Source organism: Balearica regulorum, chromosome 1, assembly GCF_011004875.1.
Source record: "Balearica regulorum gibbericeps isolate bBalReg1 chromosome 1, bBalReg1.pri, whole genome shotgun sequence".
Lineage (NCBI taxonomy): Eukaryota > Metazoa > Chordata > Aves > Gruiformes > Gruidae > Balearica > Balearica regulorum.
The window spans coordinates 66,018,102-66,036,643 of record NC_046184.1 but is presented as its reverse complement, the minus strand read 5'-3'; the positions used below and the strand labels follow the sequence as shown (position 1 = coordinate 66,036,643).

The following is an 18,542-nucleotide window of genomic DNA, read 5'->3' as shown; positions in this document are numbered from 1 at the left end:
TGAGTGTGACGTAAGGCTGTCAAAGGATACTACACTAAGAAACTTTTTGAGCAAATTTCAGCAAAAAAGCTACAAGAAGAAACAAGCTGACTAATAAATGCTAAAGGCTAGAGATTTTAAAAATGCAATAGTTTTAGGTTATAGGTAATTTTAGGTGACAGAAATTCTGAACAGCAAGAAAACAAGGAATGAAAACAGTTTGAAATGCAGGTTGAAGGTAGGTAGGTTGAAGTCAACCCAGCTGTGTGCTGAAAAAGCAGTCACAGAACTTCAAAAGGAAAGGAACAAACTGTTCAGTTGGCTGATTCATGCTGGTCATTTTTTGTTTGATTTTGACTGTGGCAGTAAACATTTGCCAACACCTTTCCCAGGCCCTACCTTTTCATTTGAATATAACTAACACCTGGGCTCGCAGACCATACAAACAACAAGGAGAACAAAACTGCTCTGGCTTTAGAGCAGGAAGCTGCCTTGCCCTGCCCTTGCTTTTGCTGGCACCTGAGGGCCTCTGTGTCAGCTTGGTTCGGTCAGTGGTGGACAGACGCCTACTGCGCATCCCTTCTCACCACCTCAGACTTCTGGCAGGCAGCAGCAATGTTTTTCATAAATTTTTGTCAGTGGATATAAAACCGCAGAGGGAGAGAATATGAACACAGATGAGCAAAAATTAATGGCATGCATTACTTCTGCAGGATTAAGTACGAGTAATAGAAACATCAAATTCAGAGCCCGCTTGAAATCCTATTGTAGGTTGTTTCTTAACAGTACAGCAGTGCTAAGGGCCCCAGAGGACAAATGAGAGGGTTCTCGGTCCAAAAGGACAGATTACATGTCTTTGCTCGAACTCAGATCTTACCTTTTTGTAAGCACTGTGGAGATCGGTATGTGACCACAAGGAGTAGAGGAGGACTGAAGCAGCCCTACTAGCTTTGCTGAACATACTACTGCAATTTTGTGGGGAAAAAAAAAAAGAAAAACATAAAATATGTTTAAATTCCTACTTCATAATCACAGTGCATGTGCAAACTTCAGCAAATGTAACCTCATAGTATTTTTTTTCTCTCTCTCTCTCTCTCTCCTCCTAAATGCTGTTTTACTGCTCTTTGGGTATTCTAGCATATTTCATGCTGTCCTGACTACTGAAACAAATGCAACATACCTCCCTGCGTCACTCATTCTTCAAAATTAGAGAGAAATGAAGTACTCTATAGCCTTCATCTTAAGGCAGTTATCATACTGTTCATATTCAGTTCAGGAAAATATACCTCAACATAACAAGCATTTGAAAGGATCTTTCCAGCAGGTAAAATCTCTGGTTTTAAAATCTCCTAGTTAGATAGGATATAATGTATTCAAAGCCTCATGAGGCCTCCTTTACTGAGATGAATTTCCTCTTTCATTTTGTAAAGAGAGAGGAAGGCAAACAGAATAATAATTCATATTCACAAAGCATTAAGTATTCTCTTTTGAGTAAACATTGGTTCCATGTGATTACATATTAAATAATGATTAAAGGAAATTCAACATCTATTATCTGAAATGCCCCTTTATAAATAATTTTTAAGTACAGTTCTATCATCAGCTCTATAAAATGTATCTATCTCTGCACTTTTCTGCTAGAGATTATCAGGGCTGCGTTACAAAGAACAGGAACTATAGAAACTTTTCGGGGATAGATAAGATCTGATGGTCAGCCAATACATATATTAGAATACAGATAATATCGTGCTGTCATCTTCCGAGGAACTATTTAAAATGCTGGAACATGGCAAATTTAGCTGTGGATGGAAAAATTGTTATATGAGATTTTTCTGTGTTTCCCAATATGTGCAATTCAATTCAGATCAGAGTCACTTGTTTAAGCTGTCCTATACCTTAAGATGCAGTGTTTTTTTCCCCCAGCTGGCAGAGCTTGCAGTTTCTTTTTTTCCCCAGGGAAAGGAGGGGGTGAGGAAGGCTTCTCAGCCATCTTACCCGTCATTCATGCTGATGGTAATAATCTTCGGTAGGCCATCAGCACTCAGGAGAAGCCGTGCGTTGTGAGAACTGCTCTGGGTCAAATTGTACAAGGTGTAGCAGATCGACGCTGTGGTTTCACAAACAATATCAGACCCTGGGACAGACTCAGGAAGTATCGAGACCAAATCAGGCAAAACTTCTCTAGCTACAAGTTGGAAGAGAGACAAGCAACTCCATTACTAACAGGTGCATTATTTATCTAGGGGTCTCGCAAGACCTTACTCCTCCCATTATCACCTACCAGGGTGCTGTGTGCTCCCACAACAGAGTCATGGTTTCAAACCTACATTACATCCTCACAATTTGTAGTGAGGTCCCTAGGCACGTGCTAGCAGCAGGCTGCCACTTCCTGAGGAACCCTGTGTGTCCTATAGGTAATCATGGGTATAGTGATATACAGCACACCGAGAAAGGGGGACTACAGCACAATTTTTTACTGCTGAACTTGTCAATGGTTGGCTATAAGGGGATGCACACACTCAACCTTCTGAGCTGGTGTGTTAAGAAGAATGTCCTGTTCTGAAATCTGTCTCTCCTCAAGAAACACCACACTGGATGTGACCCTACCAGCCAACCAAACAGCAAACAGCAGCTCTGGACAGTGACTGAGTCCTACTGTATACTGTGAGATCTGTGCCGTGTGGATGGAGAAAATTAAAGCAATAGGTCATAGCCAGCTGCTCCCACTGTAAGAAGGAGCACTGGGCGTTTTGGGCCATTCTTCCCTCCATAACCAGTGTTTCACTTGGACAGAGCACTTTGCTCTCTGTGAGTTCTGTTCGTTCCTCCAGATGGGGTGGTGACAAGGTTCATGTACACTGAAATTAAATTACATGCAATTTAGGAAAGGACCCTTAAAACTGGATGAACCACCTGTTATGCTAAGTATCAGTCAAAGCAATTATGTCAGACATGATTGCCCATTTTTTCTTCCATTGTGTCCTGGTTTCAGCTGAGAGGATTGATTTTTCTTCATAGTAGCTAGTGTGGGGATACGTTTTGGATTTGTGGTGGAGACAGCATTGATAATATAGAGATGTTGTTGTTATATGGACTTATTGTTGAGCAGTGTTTACACGGGGCCAAGGCCTTTTCTGCTTCTTGCACTGCCCTGCCAGCAGGATGGCTGGGGGTGGACAAGAAGTTGGGAGGAGACACAGACAGGACAGGTGACCCAAACTGACCAAAGGGGTATTCCATACTATATGACGTCATGCTCAGTTTATAAGGAGCTTGGAGGAAGAGGGGGGGGGGGCGGCGGCGTTCGGAGCAATGGCGTTTGTCTTCCCAAGTAACCATTACGCGTGACAGAGCCCTGCTTTCCTGGAGATGGCTGAACACCTGCCTGCCCATGGGAAGTGGTGAATGAATTCCTTGCTTTGCTTTGCTTGTGCGCGCGGTTTTTGCTTTACCTATTAAACTGTCTTTATCTCAACCCACGAGTTTTCTCACTTTAACTCTTCCAATTCTCTTTCCCATCCCGATGGGGGGGAGTGAACGAGCGGCTGCGTGGTACTCAGCTGCCGGCTGGGGTAAAACCACGACACATTGGTAAATCAAGGAAAGGGATTTTTAGAAAGTATACATTTGGCAGTGTCTTGAAAACATCTGTTCAGAACGCATGTTATTTTTTCAAGTAAAATAGGAAATTTTCTGATGTTTTTCAATCATTTAACGTTTAGAGATGTTTTATATTAAATTAATCTCAATTTCATATCAAAGGTTCATTTTGCTTCATAAATACAGACACTTTATCTAGGAAACAGTGTGCTCTTTCAAATGTTTTCCTTTGGCCAAAATTATTTGGAGAATTTGACCTGAATTCACACCTTTTCATGGAGAAAAGGTTCACCTGAAATTCTCCCAGTGCTTCCTACCATGGATAAAGCAAGAAAATGACTGTGAACATGCAAGATGAAGCACATCTCTCCAAAGCTTCGTGCTATTCTGTCTTTCCCGCATTCTTTCATAAATTATTTTCCTGATGAAATCCCAATTTCTTCTTCTCGGGTTAATTCCTACTCTTTCTGGAGGATTCACCACTTGTAATTTTTAACACCATATGGATTATCCCTGTGAAATCAGCCCAACAACATATGATGATATTTCCATTAATAGGAAATGTTCTCTAAGGATTAAACAGTGCCCAGGAGACTGTTCTGCAGAATTCTGGACGTTTATCTGCCCCATGAACCAGCTGTATGCCTGTAATCTCCCCTTCCTCCTCAGGTGGGAACACAGAATAGACAACAAATTATGTGAATTTATTTTGTCCTATCAGTAGGCAAAAATTTCAAATACACATTGAATTGAAAAAAAATTCTGGAATAGAAATGGCTTCTGATGTGAAAATAATTATAGCATTTGAGGAATAAGGTCATCCAAAAAAGTTTGAACTATTTTCTCTATAGCATCTTCTAGCTTCCATTCTCAAAAAACCTACGCAGGAAAACTGTGTGAGCTGCAAGCTTCCAAAGTTTTGTGTCTAAAAAACAAAATATTATTTTTGCCAGAAGAACTGGAGATGTTCTATGATTTCTCCCAGAGGATTACAAAGCTGTGGCAGCACAGAACTCAGCACTCACCTTCCTTTACCCTATTATAAGCAGAAGAAAAACTCCCTCTCCAAATCTGTGTAGATTTTACTTCCATTATGTATTTTCTGAAAGTAACATCAATGGAAGTATCTGATGATGAATAAACAATTTAGAGAAAACTTGAGGTTAGAGTGTTTCTTAGGAGTGTTTCTTTATTTTCAACCCTGTAAAATGACTGGAAGTATCTGACCTAAAACCCCACTTTTTTTTCTATTTAAAGAAGGAAAGTTTCACATAAAGAGAACAGAGAAAGAAAGCCCAAGAGACAATGTTAGTCTTTGCTCACCTATATCACTTTGCAGAGAGGTGTTGCGAGATAGGTTCCTGAGCAGTGAGACTGCTGTCTTCTTTACTGTTGGGTGGCTTACATGCAGCATAGTTCGAATACTTGGGAGGCCATTTGCCTTCTGAACAACAGTCCGGGCCACCGCAAACGGCATCTGTTATAAGGCATGTGGCAGTAGTGTGTCATTACCATGAATGTACAGCCTCATAAACAACCACAGCAGCTTCTCTACATCAATTTAAGCACATTTAAAATAGTTTAAATCCAGAGCTACATATGAGCTGCAACAGAAAAGAAAGGTGACATAAAAGAAGTTCCGAGCCCTCTTTCTCCCACGTGCTCTTTGACCAGCTCCTCAGCCAAGACATGACAGAGCTCATTAGTTTCTTCACCATGAAAGTGATGTGTGGTTGTGTTAGAGCCTTACTCTCCCCAGGGAACTGATTATGTTCCACAAAACCACTTCTATTTTTTGTGCTTTTAGCGTCTACTTATCCCTCATTGTGCAATGAATAGGCAAAATTCCACACATAGAGATGTACAAAGAGTGAGAATCACAGAACCATTTTGGTTGGAAAAGACCTTTAAGATCATCAAGTCCAACCATAAACCTAGCACAGCCAAGTCCACCACTAAAGCATGTCCCTAAGCACCACATCTGCACATATTTTAAATACCTCTGGGGACGGTGACTCAACCACTTCCCTGGGCAGCCTGTTCCAGTGCTTGACAACCCTTTTGGTGAAGAAGCAGTCCCCATATTTGCCAAGCAAGAAACAGCTGCACTGCCAGTTATGATTTTCCCTTCAATGTTCTTCGATTTCCTTGATCATGTCTGTGAGACAGTGACTTGACAGTGGTTACCTGATCTCAATGCTGTGAACTGTTGCACTCACTCAGACCTAAACTCAACGCATTCACATTAAGAACTAAACAACAAGAAAAAGAAAAAAGCTGACTTACTGGTCCAGTGCCAGCTGTGAGGTTCTGAAGAGCTCCCAGGGATGCTTCCTGGGTATAGTTTCTGGTACTCTTTGCTATTAAGGAGAGATATATCCTAATCAGTGTGGAATGCCAGAGCGATTCGACACCTCTGGGATTGCTCTTTTCCTCAGGTAGCGGGGTGTCCTGCTGCTTCTAAACATGTAAACAGATCAAGCCTTTAGAAACAGTGACCTTATATAACTTAACACATCACAAGCTAAACTAGCCATTTCGTAACTCTCTATGACCAGGTTATTTGCAGATTAACAAGTTGTGAACTCAAATGACATTGTGTAAAATTTCAATATTTAATTATACTGTCTGCTCCATCCAAAAAGAGGACATAAGTATGGGGGAAGAAGCTTCTCACCTCTCAGCTACGGACAGTAGGGGCCAAGGCCAAGGAGAAACAGAAATGGCCAGCAGGATGGAATGTGGATGGAATGGGAGAAGGCAGAATACACTCCAGCAAAACTAATAAATGGGGAAGGGTCATCAATCCTTTTCTTTTGCTTTACCCCTCCCCTGATATCTGTTTTCTCTCCAGCAATTCCCAGTTGCCAGAATATTTGTGATCTGTACCACACGGCATCAAAAAAAGAGGTCTTGAGATAGCCCAAAAGCCAGCAAGTCATGGAAGTGGCAAGACACCTTGTGCTGGTTTCATTGGTGAAACCATCACAATGCCCACTCATCAGTAGGGCACTTGCACAATTGCCGTACATGGTACAGATGCCACTTAGATCCATCAGAGGGGATGAAAGGGAGTGGCAATGTTCCTCAACTAATGAAACAGTAAATCACTATATAATTTTCACCATCAGCAGCTGAACAAAATAATGCATATTAGGAAAGACTATCAATAAATTTGCATTTTTGGGCCAAGTAAGTGTCATACTACCAGATACATCAACAACAGATTGTTAGATTACAGCCTTATTCTCCAGAAGTTGCTACAACTGATTAACAAAATGACATGTAACTAAACATGTGCTTTACCTCTTTTACTTTTCTGCTCCGTGTTCCAAAACAGCCCGGTGTTTTATCATTGCTAGAAATATTTCTTCTTTGCATATATATGCTCTGGGCATAGCTCTCAGGGAGCTCCATCTCTAGCTGGTAGGAAAGATTGTGAAGAATGCACACACAGTTCTCTGTGGCCTAAAATAACACAGGAATAGAAATCTTGAAAGCTTTGGCATGTGTTGAAGGGACATGTATAGACATGGGAAGAGCTTTCATTTTTGGATCTTCAGCAACTAACTGCAGAGCTTCTAATGGCTTACAGAAGAGGTAGTCCTCATGCCAGTGATCCACAAGACTGCATTCACACTGATAAATTAAACATGCCCTGGGATGTTCCTGAGCACTGAGGCCAACTGGCACACAGGGCTTGCATTTGGAGTGGGGTGCTTGCCTGTTGGAAATGGTCCTGGGACATTATAATTCCTGAATTGTGCCTGAGAATTGTTTGGGCGAGTGCTATTTGGCACAGACCAGAAGTGTGCCAAGGAATGTTTAAGAGCTTAAGAGTAAAGGTGATCACGTATACACCTCACTGTAGTGTCAGCAAAAGGAAACCTTTGTATCTTTGCTAAGGAGGAAGCACTTTTCTGTAGTAGAACACTTTTCTAAATTAGATGTGCCTTTCTGCGCATGGATAAGGTCAGGTCTACAATGTCTCAGTGATGAGTTTAGTGGCAAATAGTTTATTACTAGCTCCTCCTTTTTTGAAAGTCAAAAGGGAATGAGTGGTTTTAAGACAAAATGCAGCAGGAAGCTATTGGCACAAGTGTGATGCGCTGGGTTCTCCCTGAAGCTAATGGCACTGAATACAGGGAGATGGAGAAGCTCAAGTAACATCCTAGAATAGAGCTATAAATGTGCAGTAATTACCACTACACAGCACAAGTTATAGCAGGCACACTAGAAGTGCCTCACAGGCTGCAGCTAACCATCTCATAACTGACAGCTGGTCTTCTCACCCAACTTCACCCAGCTAAAGACAAACAGCTAGTCTAAGCAATGTTCAGGGTTCATCTGCAGTCAATGGTGGGAGGAAGAGAACGAGAAGAACTGGCTTCTGGAGGTGTCAATGTCCTTGCAGTTACGTGCTTAGGCAGAATGTATAACTTCTAAAAAACTTAGGAAAATCAATCTCATGGTAAATGAAGCAAGCTCCTTAATTACACTGCCACCTAAAGAAATTTAGATTCTTCATTTCCTAAGGGGTGTATAGCACTGAATATACATGAAAGTAACCAGATTAATATTTTAAGCTTCTAGCTAGCTAGCTCTCTGAAGCAACTAAAAAGGTAATATCTGACTCTGAGGGTATTTCAGTATTGCTGAAAGAGATTTTTATGACATATTTAAAAAAACCCACAACGGTTTCTAGCTCTTTCTGGTGATTCAGAAAATGTTTTCCCAATGCTAAGGCATGTTATTCTTTTAGATTGCAGGACAAAAAAAAACACTTCAGAAAGCTTCTTACTGGACTTTCATCTTTGGTGACAGTTCTAAAAGCCCTGGAAAGAATGGTAAGTTTGGCAGTTACATCACAACTGTTTCTGAACACTGGTTTCTAAAAAAAAAAAACGTGTTCTCCTAGCAATTTCCCCTAGGAAAAGACCTTTCGTTTCAAAGAATACCTTGTCATTAGGTTCATGGTCTGCAATAGCTCCTTGAATATAATACACAAGAGAGTCAATCAAGCCGTTGCATTCTCTCATCTTTTTCCTTCCTTCTGGGCCGGCAGAGCTCATGTTTCTGTGCAGGAAGGAATATGTTGGTGAGAAGAGATTTAGTCAAAGATATTTGCTAGTGCTCCTCTGACAAACATTTCCAGCTAAATCTTAAAGATACTGAAGTTAAGGTTGACTGCTTCCTTTCCTCAGGGCTGTAAGATAATCTCTGCTAAGTAAAACTGTCACTTTAGTGCACTCCCAGACAAAACTAAATACTCCAGAAAAACAAACTGTTGTGTTTGGATGGATAAGGTAAGACCTGACTCAAATCTTCACCTGGAAGTTGAATTAATCCTTTTTAAACAGTCAAAAAAAAAAAAAAAAAGGACTTTTTTTCCATTATTCCATTTGTAGTTATATTTCGAATATTTGGGACAGTAACTATGCCAAAATATCGGAGGAAAGATCCCTGTAAAATTTCCACACACACAAATGTCCTTTAGCATTTACCTGCATCAAACCAGTTCTTGATCCAAGATGAGCCACCAACAGACGCATGTTCTCAGAGTTTTAGCAACATTTGTACATTAACACGTAAAGATAATCGATGTCAGTTACGGGGCCAAATTCACATGGATATTTATGTGCTGTGGAAATCCTCCAAGGGGTGCTAGCGGGCAGGAGGGGACATGGATGCCACCGAGCTGGTAGGTGAGAGCAGCAACCTAGCCCCATCGCTGGGTGAGAGGCTGCAGGGATGAATGGTGACATGGCTGCCACTGCCATCGCGGCCGGGCCCACAGCGTGAGACAAGGAAGAGGAAAAAATACACTGTGATCAGCTGATTCCCAGCTTCCCAGAGAAGCTGCTGGCATCTAAGGAGAAAAGAGCTGAAGCCACCAGAAGCTGCTCGGCCAGAGAGGAAAATGTCAGATGGCTTCTGTTGTTCTATCACAGCAGCTCAGACACTGCTCCTCACGCTTTCTGCTTCCTTCAGACCCAAAGGAAGCCACTGTTTGCCCGGCTTTCAATCAACATTTTCTATGCTTTGCAGTAACCCAAGTACAACTTGAAAATGAATTATGAAAATGATTTAAAAACTCTTGAAAAGCCAAACACACACTTGCTGCTTGAAGTTTGGCTCTAAAGAAGTTACTGATTTCCAGGGAAGTAAAAACACTTACAATTTTAGGGTATAATTATTTTTACAACTGAACAAACTCTGAATTATGGAATGCTGGAATTATAAACCTAGGCATCATTATTTTGGACTCCCACAGCTCTCCTGGCCAAAAGGCTGCACGCAGTATCACATTCCAGCTTCATTGTTTGAAATAACATTTAATATAACCCCTTCTTAGCATCCATCACAAACAGAGAGGGATATGTTCCTTTAGATAGTTTCAGGGTGTTTATTTTGCATACTTACTTTACCCACTGGAAATTACAATGGCTTAAAATTTTATTAATGACAAGCCAGTAAGGTATGGCTTTGAACTTTCCTGTGGCTTATGACTGTAAAATGAATGTAGCGTTTTACATACTGTCAATGCAGTTGTTCTGTTTTTTTCCCCCTGGGAAGTATATATTCAGATTAAATAATAACGCATTGTAATTATAGTTTTACTTTAGGTCATGCTCTTAACAATATACCTATTTATGAGTTTATTTATTCTCTCATGGAATTATATATCACAGAATCAATATTCAGATTCCTCAACATGGCCTACTATAGACATCACTTTAGAATTTAATTTTACCTATACATGTCACATTCGAGGCATGTCACCCTTTCATATGTTTATGGTTATGCTGACAGAAACGTACACGTTACAGCCCTTCTAGCGCATAGCAAAAATAGTTTCTGAGGCACACAGACTAAAAATACTGTTAAAAGATAAGTGTGGAATTTCCCTTACCAAAGACACTTCAGCTGATGCAGTATTTCGTTTTGTCACAGTACGTTACTCTCAAAATCCCTGAACTTTTGGCAACTACGATCATGCTGAATGGCTGTGCGAGGAGAGGCCATCACCTGGCCTTGCTGTCTAGCAGCAATATGGTGGGGCACATAGCTTTATTGCTTTGATCCAGAGATGTGAGGTAAATACAAAGGAGCAAAAGTAAAATCAAGCATGACTTTGAAAGAAATAGAAAGATAATAAACATTCAGTTAGATTGCAAATGGCACCAAATGAAAGGGATACTCCCTTTAAGCGAGCACTGAGTCACACACTGGCCGACTATGTTGGAAAAGGTTTTTGCGCTGCTGTGAATGATCCACACGATCCACTGATAAGAAGAGGGCTTTTGCTCCTGGGACTCATTCTGCTAAAACTGGTAATTTGAATTTAACTAACTCAATTACGTGGTAACAATTTGCTGAAGTAGTCTGGGAAATTCTATTCCCTCCATGCCTTATACATTTCAAAAATGCAACAGGGAGGGAAAGGTATCTGGGGATCTACTTAGTCACTACAGGCACCAGGCTGCAAGCTGCTTGCTGGAAATAACAAAATTCCTTTCAGGAATTGGGGGAGCAGATAAACTGATGAGAAGGCAAGAGAAGATAAGAATGGATGGAAATAAACTTAAAGGAATGGCAATGCTATGCGAGAGGCCTTGGTTCAAAGACTTGTTATCATGAGTCATTCGTTTTACGTTCTCTCTTAGAAGCTTCCATTATGAAACTGAGCTGCCGTTATGCTTTTCAACACACAGTGAGAGCTTTGGCTTCGCTTCTCTACAGAGCAAATGGAAGGAAGTAGGTGTTTACACAGCCTCCTGGTCTAAAGTACGATGATACTACTTCCTCCAACTACAGCTCTCCACTGTCCTTGTGGGTCACTGTGTAATTCACAAAGAGCTTAAAAGGGAGCTGAGACAGACAAAGCATGAAAAATAATAACGAAAAAGGAAGCATTACTTCTATTGTACTGGCTGGGGAGCCAGGAACAGAGAGGTTAGCTGACTTTTCTGGCGATACTTGTCTAGAAAGTTTTGAAGAATTAGGATATATAGGGCCACAGGATGCTCCAGTTACAGAGCAATTAAAAAGGAGGACATGGTAATGAAACACAGCAGTTGTGATTGCTAGCTCCAACACTTAAATGAAATATTTTGCTGGAAGGAAATGTGACCATTAAACATAAATTTTGGAAAGTTCAGCATTGCAGAACTTTTGGGAACAGGTATTTCAAGGTAAAATGGAACAAGATCATTATCAGCTTTCAAGGTATAATACAGACAAGCCTTCCTTTTAATCAGTGGAAAAGTCATGTCAGAAATTCACTTATGTATATAAAAAAATATTCTGCATGCTGTTGGCATCTTACCCTTTCAGACTTAGAGAAGGAGTATGGAGGAAAAGACTAAGTATCTTGAAGATTTCTACTCATTTTTATTGGAACTGGAGACTGAACTATTATGTGTAGGACTTTCAGGCCAAGAAAAAGTGACTTTACCTTTAAAATCCAACAAGACTTTTCTGCAAAAGTCTGCAATACTCCTCTGCATAGTTTAATACACCAGTTTTACTTGTTCAGCTTATTGTCAGGCAACCAGCAAAGTCTTTTGATTTGGCTTATTCTGCCTGTCCAGGGCACAGTGCTTTTTATCACATTTCAGGACTGAACAATACCATTACCTATTGAAACTGCTAATGCAGAATTATTTGGTGTACACAGCTTCTTTTTAGTGTATTAAGTTCTGTGACCCATGATTTCTGTAAAACTGTGTCAGAAGCAAAGCTTTAAGACAAATTACAGACCTAGAGAATGGGATTAACAAATCCTTCTAACTTCAGACTTCCTTATCAGTGACTGCATACACTGACACAGGCAGCCAAAATTCAGGACTCCACAAGTCTGGCAATAACTGGTTAGCAGAATGGGGAGTGTTCTAGTCATTGACTCATTCCAGTGTTAGTATCTGCAATATTATCTGCTAGATGTGGATTCCCTTCTCCTTCTGAAATTCTGCCAAAGAGGATGAAGAGAGCTTTAATTTACTGGTCAGTAACTGTGTGGGCATACACCCATGTCAGATGATGGTGTTAGATTTGGACTGTGCGTGTCCCTGTCAGTCAATAGGTGTATGTAAATTTTTGAAAAGTAGTTTTAGCATTCTCTTATAACCAGGTACGGTACTATGCATAACATATTGCACTTCAAAGTACTATTTTTACCCTGTAATAGAAGCTGTAGGCTATAGACTTTATCAACATGCACAACAAACATGTCAGTATTACAAAAGGGAGGACTAATTACAGATTTAGATTCTGGCAAATACATACACTCTTTAAACATCTTCATTAGTAACATCATTCCCTCAGTGCACAGTTTTTTTATTTTGTGGTGTGCTCTTTTAGTTTTCAGCACTTCTTTGTGCAGAGATATTTTTTAAAAATTAATACATAAGGAAAGAATACTTCTAGTGACCTAATTTGGGAGGTGTGTTAATTTCCAATAAAGAGAAGCAAACTGATCCATCTTAAAAATTTTGGATATTTGGTCTGTACAAATAGGGTAAGCCTCATTAAAACTATTCCGTGCTAGAAAGTATGTCAGCAATCTTGCAGATCAACTTTACCTGTGAATTTTCAAGCCCTTCTTGTTCTCCTCAGTTATAATTTTTAGTGTTGAAGCTCTTAAAAAGGAGAAGGAAGGACTAGAATATGGACATAATATTTTTAAAATAGGTAATGTATCCTTGGACATCTCGATAAGGGCAGTTTGAGAGACACTTCATTGAGGCTGCAGAGCTAACTGGAGCAACCCCACTCACTGACTTTCTGTACAGAGTAAGGTATGTTCAGAATCTACTTTTACTTAATTTAAAACAACTCAGCTACTCCTTATTTGTCACATATCCAGTCGTGTCAAGTTGCTGCAACAAGCTCAGAAAGAATAGTACTGAGAATGATCCTGTGCCCTCATCGGCTGGCTCACTGGGAACAGATGGTTCCAGAGTCCAAGCGCAGGAGAGGAGCAGGTCAGGCCACCACAGAGTGGCACGGCTAACAGCCAGACTCTTTTCTGCACACATATGCAGCTTGGGCTAATTCATATGAAAAAAGACAACCTGCTTCATTTCATAGACAACACCACTAGCATTAGCTAGAGATATTTTGAGTAGTTAATGTTTCTCTGTATTTGCTTTTGAGCCATCAGAGTAAATAAAAGTTAATTATTACTTAGAGATGAAGTTAATTAATAGTTAGTGCAGGTATTCCTGCAGAAAAAGGTAGTTTATTGTCAAGTATTTTGTATAGCTAACAATTAATTTGTCCTCTGAAACCACCCATGAGTCAGATAGAGAGCTGTTTACACAGTAAAAATTCAGGCAGTACAGATACAACTACTCTGCTATAGGACATGTTAGCAAAGCAGGTATGTGTAAGGCAAAACTGGGCAGCTTCCCAGCCTCTAAATTTCAAAATTAATTCCTTGTACTTTATTAAGAAGAGTTTAAAACACAGGCAATGCCTTTGCACTCATACATTACTCATTAATTATTTCAAACTATGTCCTTGCATGCATTTTTGAATGTAGAAACAAAAGACATGTATCCCTAATACTCGTATTTATTTAACATGCAATGACTTTGAACTCACAAACACAAAGGGCCACAGTTCTATCGACTGTTATTTTAAAGGTGTTTTTATTAAAGATGTGAGTTTTATACTTCAGTCAGTTAAGGGTGGTTGGCGTTTCTCTGTAGTAGCTGCTAATGTGTTCATGAGGCTATTAGCTGATTGCAGCAGTAAATACACAACTGTAAATCTGTTCATCCACCCCATGGCTGAAGCCTGGCCTCAATTTACTTGAACTTGTGCAAAAAGTTGGACAGGACTTACTTTGGTGTAACAAATGGCTTTTTCCTAATTTAGGTTAAGTCACTTTCTAATCAGTTTAGCTATAGATTATGATACACGAAAGTAAGCATCTTTGGCAGCAGCTGAAAAACTGAACGCTTCTCTGTGCTTGTAGGTAACCATGTCCCCTTTCCAAGTCATCTATTTAGATGAGAAGTGATTATGGCTCGAGATTAACTCTATGTATTTATCCCAAAGGGTCCTTGGAGATGCTACTGAATATAACTATTAGTTGTGGTTTATATGCCAAGTAGAAAAAAAAAAAAAGAGTGACTTGGCCACAGCTGAGTGTGTTCCGCTTACTACACAAAGGACTGCTCCCGTGCCTGGTAAAGCTGGTAGGACTCAGCAGGTACTACAGCAGGTCACCAGAACTTACCCAACACAAGTGGCACAAAACATTGCCATCCCATTAATACCTAATGTTACTGTACATATGACTTGCTCAGTCTCTGGAAATAAAATTCCAGGTACACGAGCATTTCAGTTGTTCCACTGATGGACCTATGACACCTATTTGGTAGCCCAAATGGCACTTACAGGGCTGTACAACAGTAAAGTGCAAACAAAGGAAATTGTGAGAGAAAGCTGCCAACTCTGCGGTTCTTATGGGAAACACTAACACCCCTGGGTGTCTGAACTAGAGACTGTGCTCAGAGGAACTGCCCACAATGAGTTCAATGAGTTATCCACTGTAAACAGCATTACCGCTCCTTGAATAAAACATGTATGACAACAAATTTCTGTTGAGGCTACCCTGAAACAGTGATATGTGAATATAGTGAATTTTCTTTACTCTTCATAGAAGGCTAGTTTCTTGTTTACATAGAATCAAATTCTCTAAATGGAGGCATGTGATGATAAAATCCTATTACTGTCTATACCTGTGTTTTGCTCCAGCACAACTAAGAAACCGTGTTACAAAGAAATAAACTTTACTGCTTTACCTATACTTTACTTTACTATAGCCTAGGACTCTTCACGATGTTTTGCACTGTTACTTTTCAACAAATGCAACGATAAATCTGTTCTGCCTGTCAGAAGTATAGACACATACTCAAGCTATGTATAAGAGTCTTAATTATTGTGAGTTTGTAGAGAAGGCATATTTTATGTGACTCCAGTGGATAGTCACTTCTTATGCTTCATAAATTTTAGAAATTAAAATGAAGCAGGAATTGTTTATTACAAAGGTATTAACAAAGTAGTTATAAACTATATTTATATAGGTCAAAGAACTTCACATCCTATGAAAGTGTCACTCTTCTATTTGTATCAGTAGATCATACAACTTTAGACCCAGGCTTTAAAGGTCACCATGCTATACATCCACTGGTCTCCCCAGGGGGTGCACAAGACAGTCCAGTGGGGTTTGGGAAGGAAGTATTTTTGTACAATTAATAAATAAAAATTAGAAAAATAAAATAGTGTTTATTTAATCTTCTTATCATCCTTTTTAATTTCTGCTTTTGTGTATGTTTATAATGTACATAATATATTAGTACAGTAGTACACATATATAATTTATAAATAAATAAATATACATATACTGAGGGAGTGTTCTCAAAAGTTTTTTACTCATATGGGTGTATGATCAAAAAGGTTTGGAGACCACTGCCCTAGAGTCTTAAAATAACTCACAGGTTATAAACTCAAGTTTAAAAGGCTCACACAGGTTTAAACTTTCTTCTAAGTTACTGTTAGTTCTCTAGTGCTAATTTGTAACACCATTCCTACAACTATTTAAAAAAGCTTTCTTATGACTACTATCATCATTAGTCAGGGCTAATTTTATACATCATACCAACATCTGTTGTTCAGTGAAGGATTTCTTTGACTTCAACGCAACTATGCACTGCAAACAGACCTCTGATTACTATCTTCTGTTACAGATATATTTAGTCTGTGGAGTATCCATCAAATGAATATATAGGAGCCTCACAAAGAAAGTTGTTCTCATTGTATTGAGCTGTAATTCTGGTCTGATGTACATGAGGCCATACTTCAAAACATGATCTGTATGCAAACTCTTAACTTGGAGCCATCAAAGTTCAAAGCAAGAAAGAAAATAAGCCTGTTTTAACATCACTGTTGTTTTGGGTACTTGCAGACTGAGTGCTCACCTCAAGCATCCTGTGGCATTGTAGAAGATATCAGGGTCAGGTAAAACACTTGACTTCGGGTAATCACGATCTGGCCAGCCAGAATAAGGGATGAGAACAACTTCGGTCAGTGTCTGCAGGGCTTCTCTAATCAACAGGTTCTTCAGCTGGTCATTGGAGGACAAATTCCATAACAAACCTGCAATATCCAAAATAAAATCAGAGCGGCAAAAGACTTCCCCACGGTTTGAAAGACCTAATCTCAAACTCCTTGAAGTTAATGAATGAAGGAGCCTGCCCATCACTTGATGTCCTGAAGAGGAGCAGAAGGGGGTGACAAGAGTTCAGCAGCCCTTTCCTCAGACATGGAAATGGGGCAAAAAAGGGGGCACAATTATCCATGTAATTAAAGTCAGATCTCTATTTAGTCAGTCTAACACCCAACCAAGAAGTGCAGTTTTCCATGGCTCTGCATGTGCATTGCCATCAGCAGCAATCATTTTGTCCATTACCAAAGTAACACAAACTAAACAGACCTAACACCACCACCACCAGTGACCATTCTCCACACTTCCAGGGAGGAATCTGTCCCTTTTGGATGCCCGGCAGGACTAGTTACACTTCCAAGTACAAAGTAAAGACCTATGAGTGTGAGAATAAACTTGCATGCAAAGAGGTAGATGGGAGGTACAGAGAATGAGTTTACAGGTCTTTGGAAATCTGCTGGAAGTCAAGAGATGCCCATTACCAAGTTCCTCTAATGCTTGATAGCAAAATTCTTCATAGGAGGGAAAAGTGTTAAACACTGGTTGGCTGTTACTGTCCAGACATTTGTCACTAAACAAATCATTAAGTAATGCTATACACTTTGTCTACTCATTATTTCCAAACACCAAAACAAATCTCAAATTTAGTCTTGTATAATTGATTATCTTTGCTTATGTTCTGTTCCAATAGATGACAATTCATTTTAAAGCACTCTTTCCCTGGAAAAAAGAAAGACATGTATTTCTGCATTTCACTACAAAGGCATTCATTGTTTCCCCAGTTTGTTACTCTAAGTTTCACAGACCTCCTCTTCCAAACACTGGCAGAGTATTAGTGAATATTCCTTTCATCAGTTCACAACAAAAAAATGTTTCTTTTGTATTCCCTTACACTTTGAATTTAATTACAGCTATTGTGAGCAATAGTAAAATCAAAACAAAAGCCAGCCAGAAGCGGCCCATTCCTTCTTCTGGCATCAGGTCTTAAACCTCTGAATTAGGGGATAAAAGGAAGAATGTATTTTCCTGAAGGATAAATAAGGCTTACAGAAAACCAGACATGCAGTCCAAAGGGCATTGGTAAGGGAAGCAGGTTAAGACAGAATAGCACAAATGCAAGGGCACAAGGACAGAACATCATATTAAGAGGAACAAGTGCATTTTGAATTACAGATACCTAGAATAGAATTGTCAGAACAGCATTTGAGATGTTGCTCTCACTGTAAACTTTCCAACAAAAATCCTACCTTTACCCACAGGCACTGTCTCACTGGGCTCAGAAGGATTCCCTCAGTGGCATTCTTGGTGTGGATTAATTTGATCACATTAGAAAATGTCTTTAGGAATGGGTTCTTTCCTTCCTTGCAGCTATGCTATAATATATTCATAGGGGCATAGTTTTCCCTTAGATGGTTATTTGGGAAAATGAGTGGGGTCTCCTTTTAAATTTATATTTCTTTTAATGACAGTTCTGTTTGTGCTGTAATCTTCCCTGCAGGAAAAATTTTCTTTCATTTCTTAGATTTATGCTGCATGATAACAAGATCAAGAGGTTAGATACTCCCTGGAGGCTCATCTGGCTTACCTTCAAAAGCTAGTATTTCTTGTTTTTTTCATGCCACAGCCATTTTACTTTCTGTTCCTCACTATGCTCTCCAAATACTAGAAAATGCCATTCCTGTCTTGGCTCCTGCATTGTCTCCAAGTGAAATCCTCTCCTACTATT

The 18,542-nt window shown here is 39.7% G+C and overlaps 1 protein-coding gene across 3 annotated transcripts in view; it reads right to left on the bottom strand.

Annotated features, from left to right (window-relative positions):
- PKP2 (plakophilin 2) overlaps positions 1-18,542 on the bottom strand; it is a 45,563-nt gene that overhangs the window by 3,273 nt on the left and 23,748 nt on the right. For 2 of the 3 annotated variants that reach the window (XM_075756008.1, XM_075755989.1), the window contains exons 6-12: positions 16,572-16,749; positions 8,538-8,655; positions 6,886-7,047; positions 5,866-6,039; positions 4,903-5,056; positions 1,975-2,164; positions 857-944 (exon numbers count right to left, since the gene is read on the bottom strand). In XM_075756008.1, the coding sequence (XP_075612123.1) occupies positions 857-944; positions 1,975-2,164; positions 4,903-5,056; positions 5,866-6,039; positions 6,886-7,047; positions 8,538-8,655; positions 16,572-16,749 (1,064 nt within the window). The remainder of the gene's footprint in view (positions 1-856; positions 945-1,974; positions 2,165-4,902; positions 5,057-5,865; positions 6,040-6,885; positions 7,048-8,537; positions 8,656-16,571; positions 16,750-18,542) is intronic. The other variant, XM_075755999.1, reaches the window with a different exon arrangement.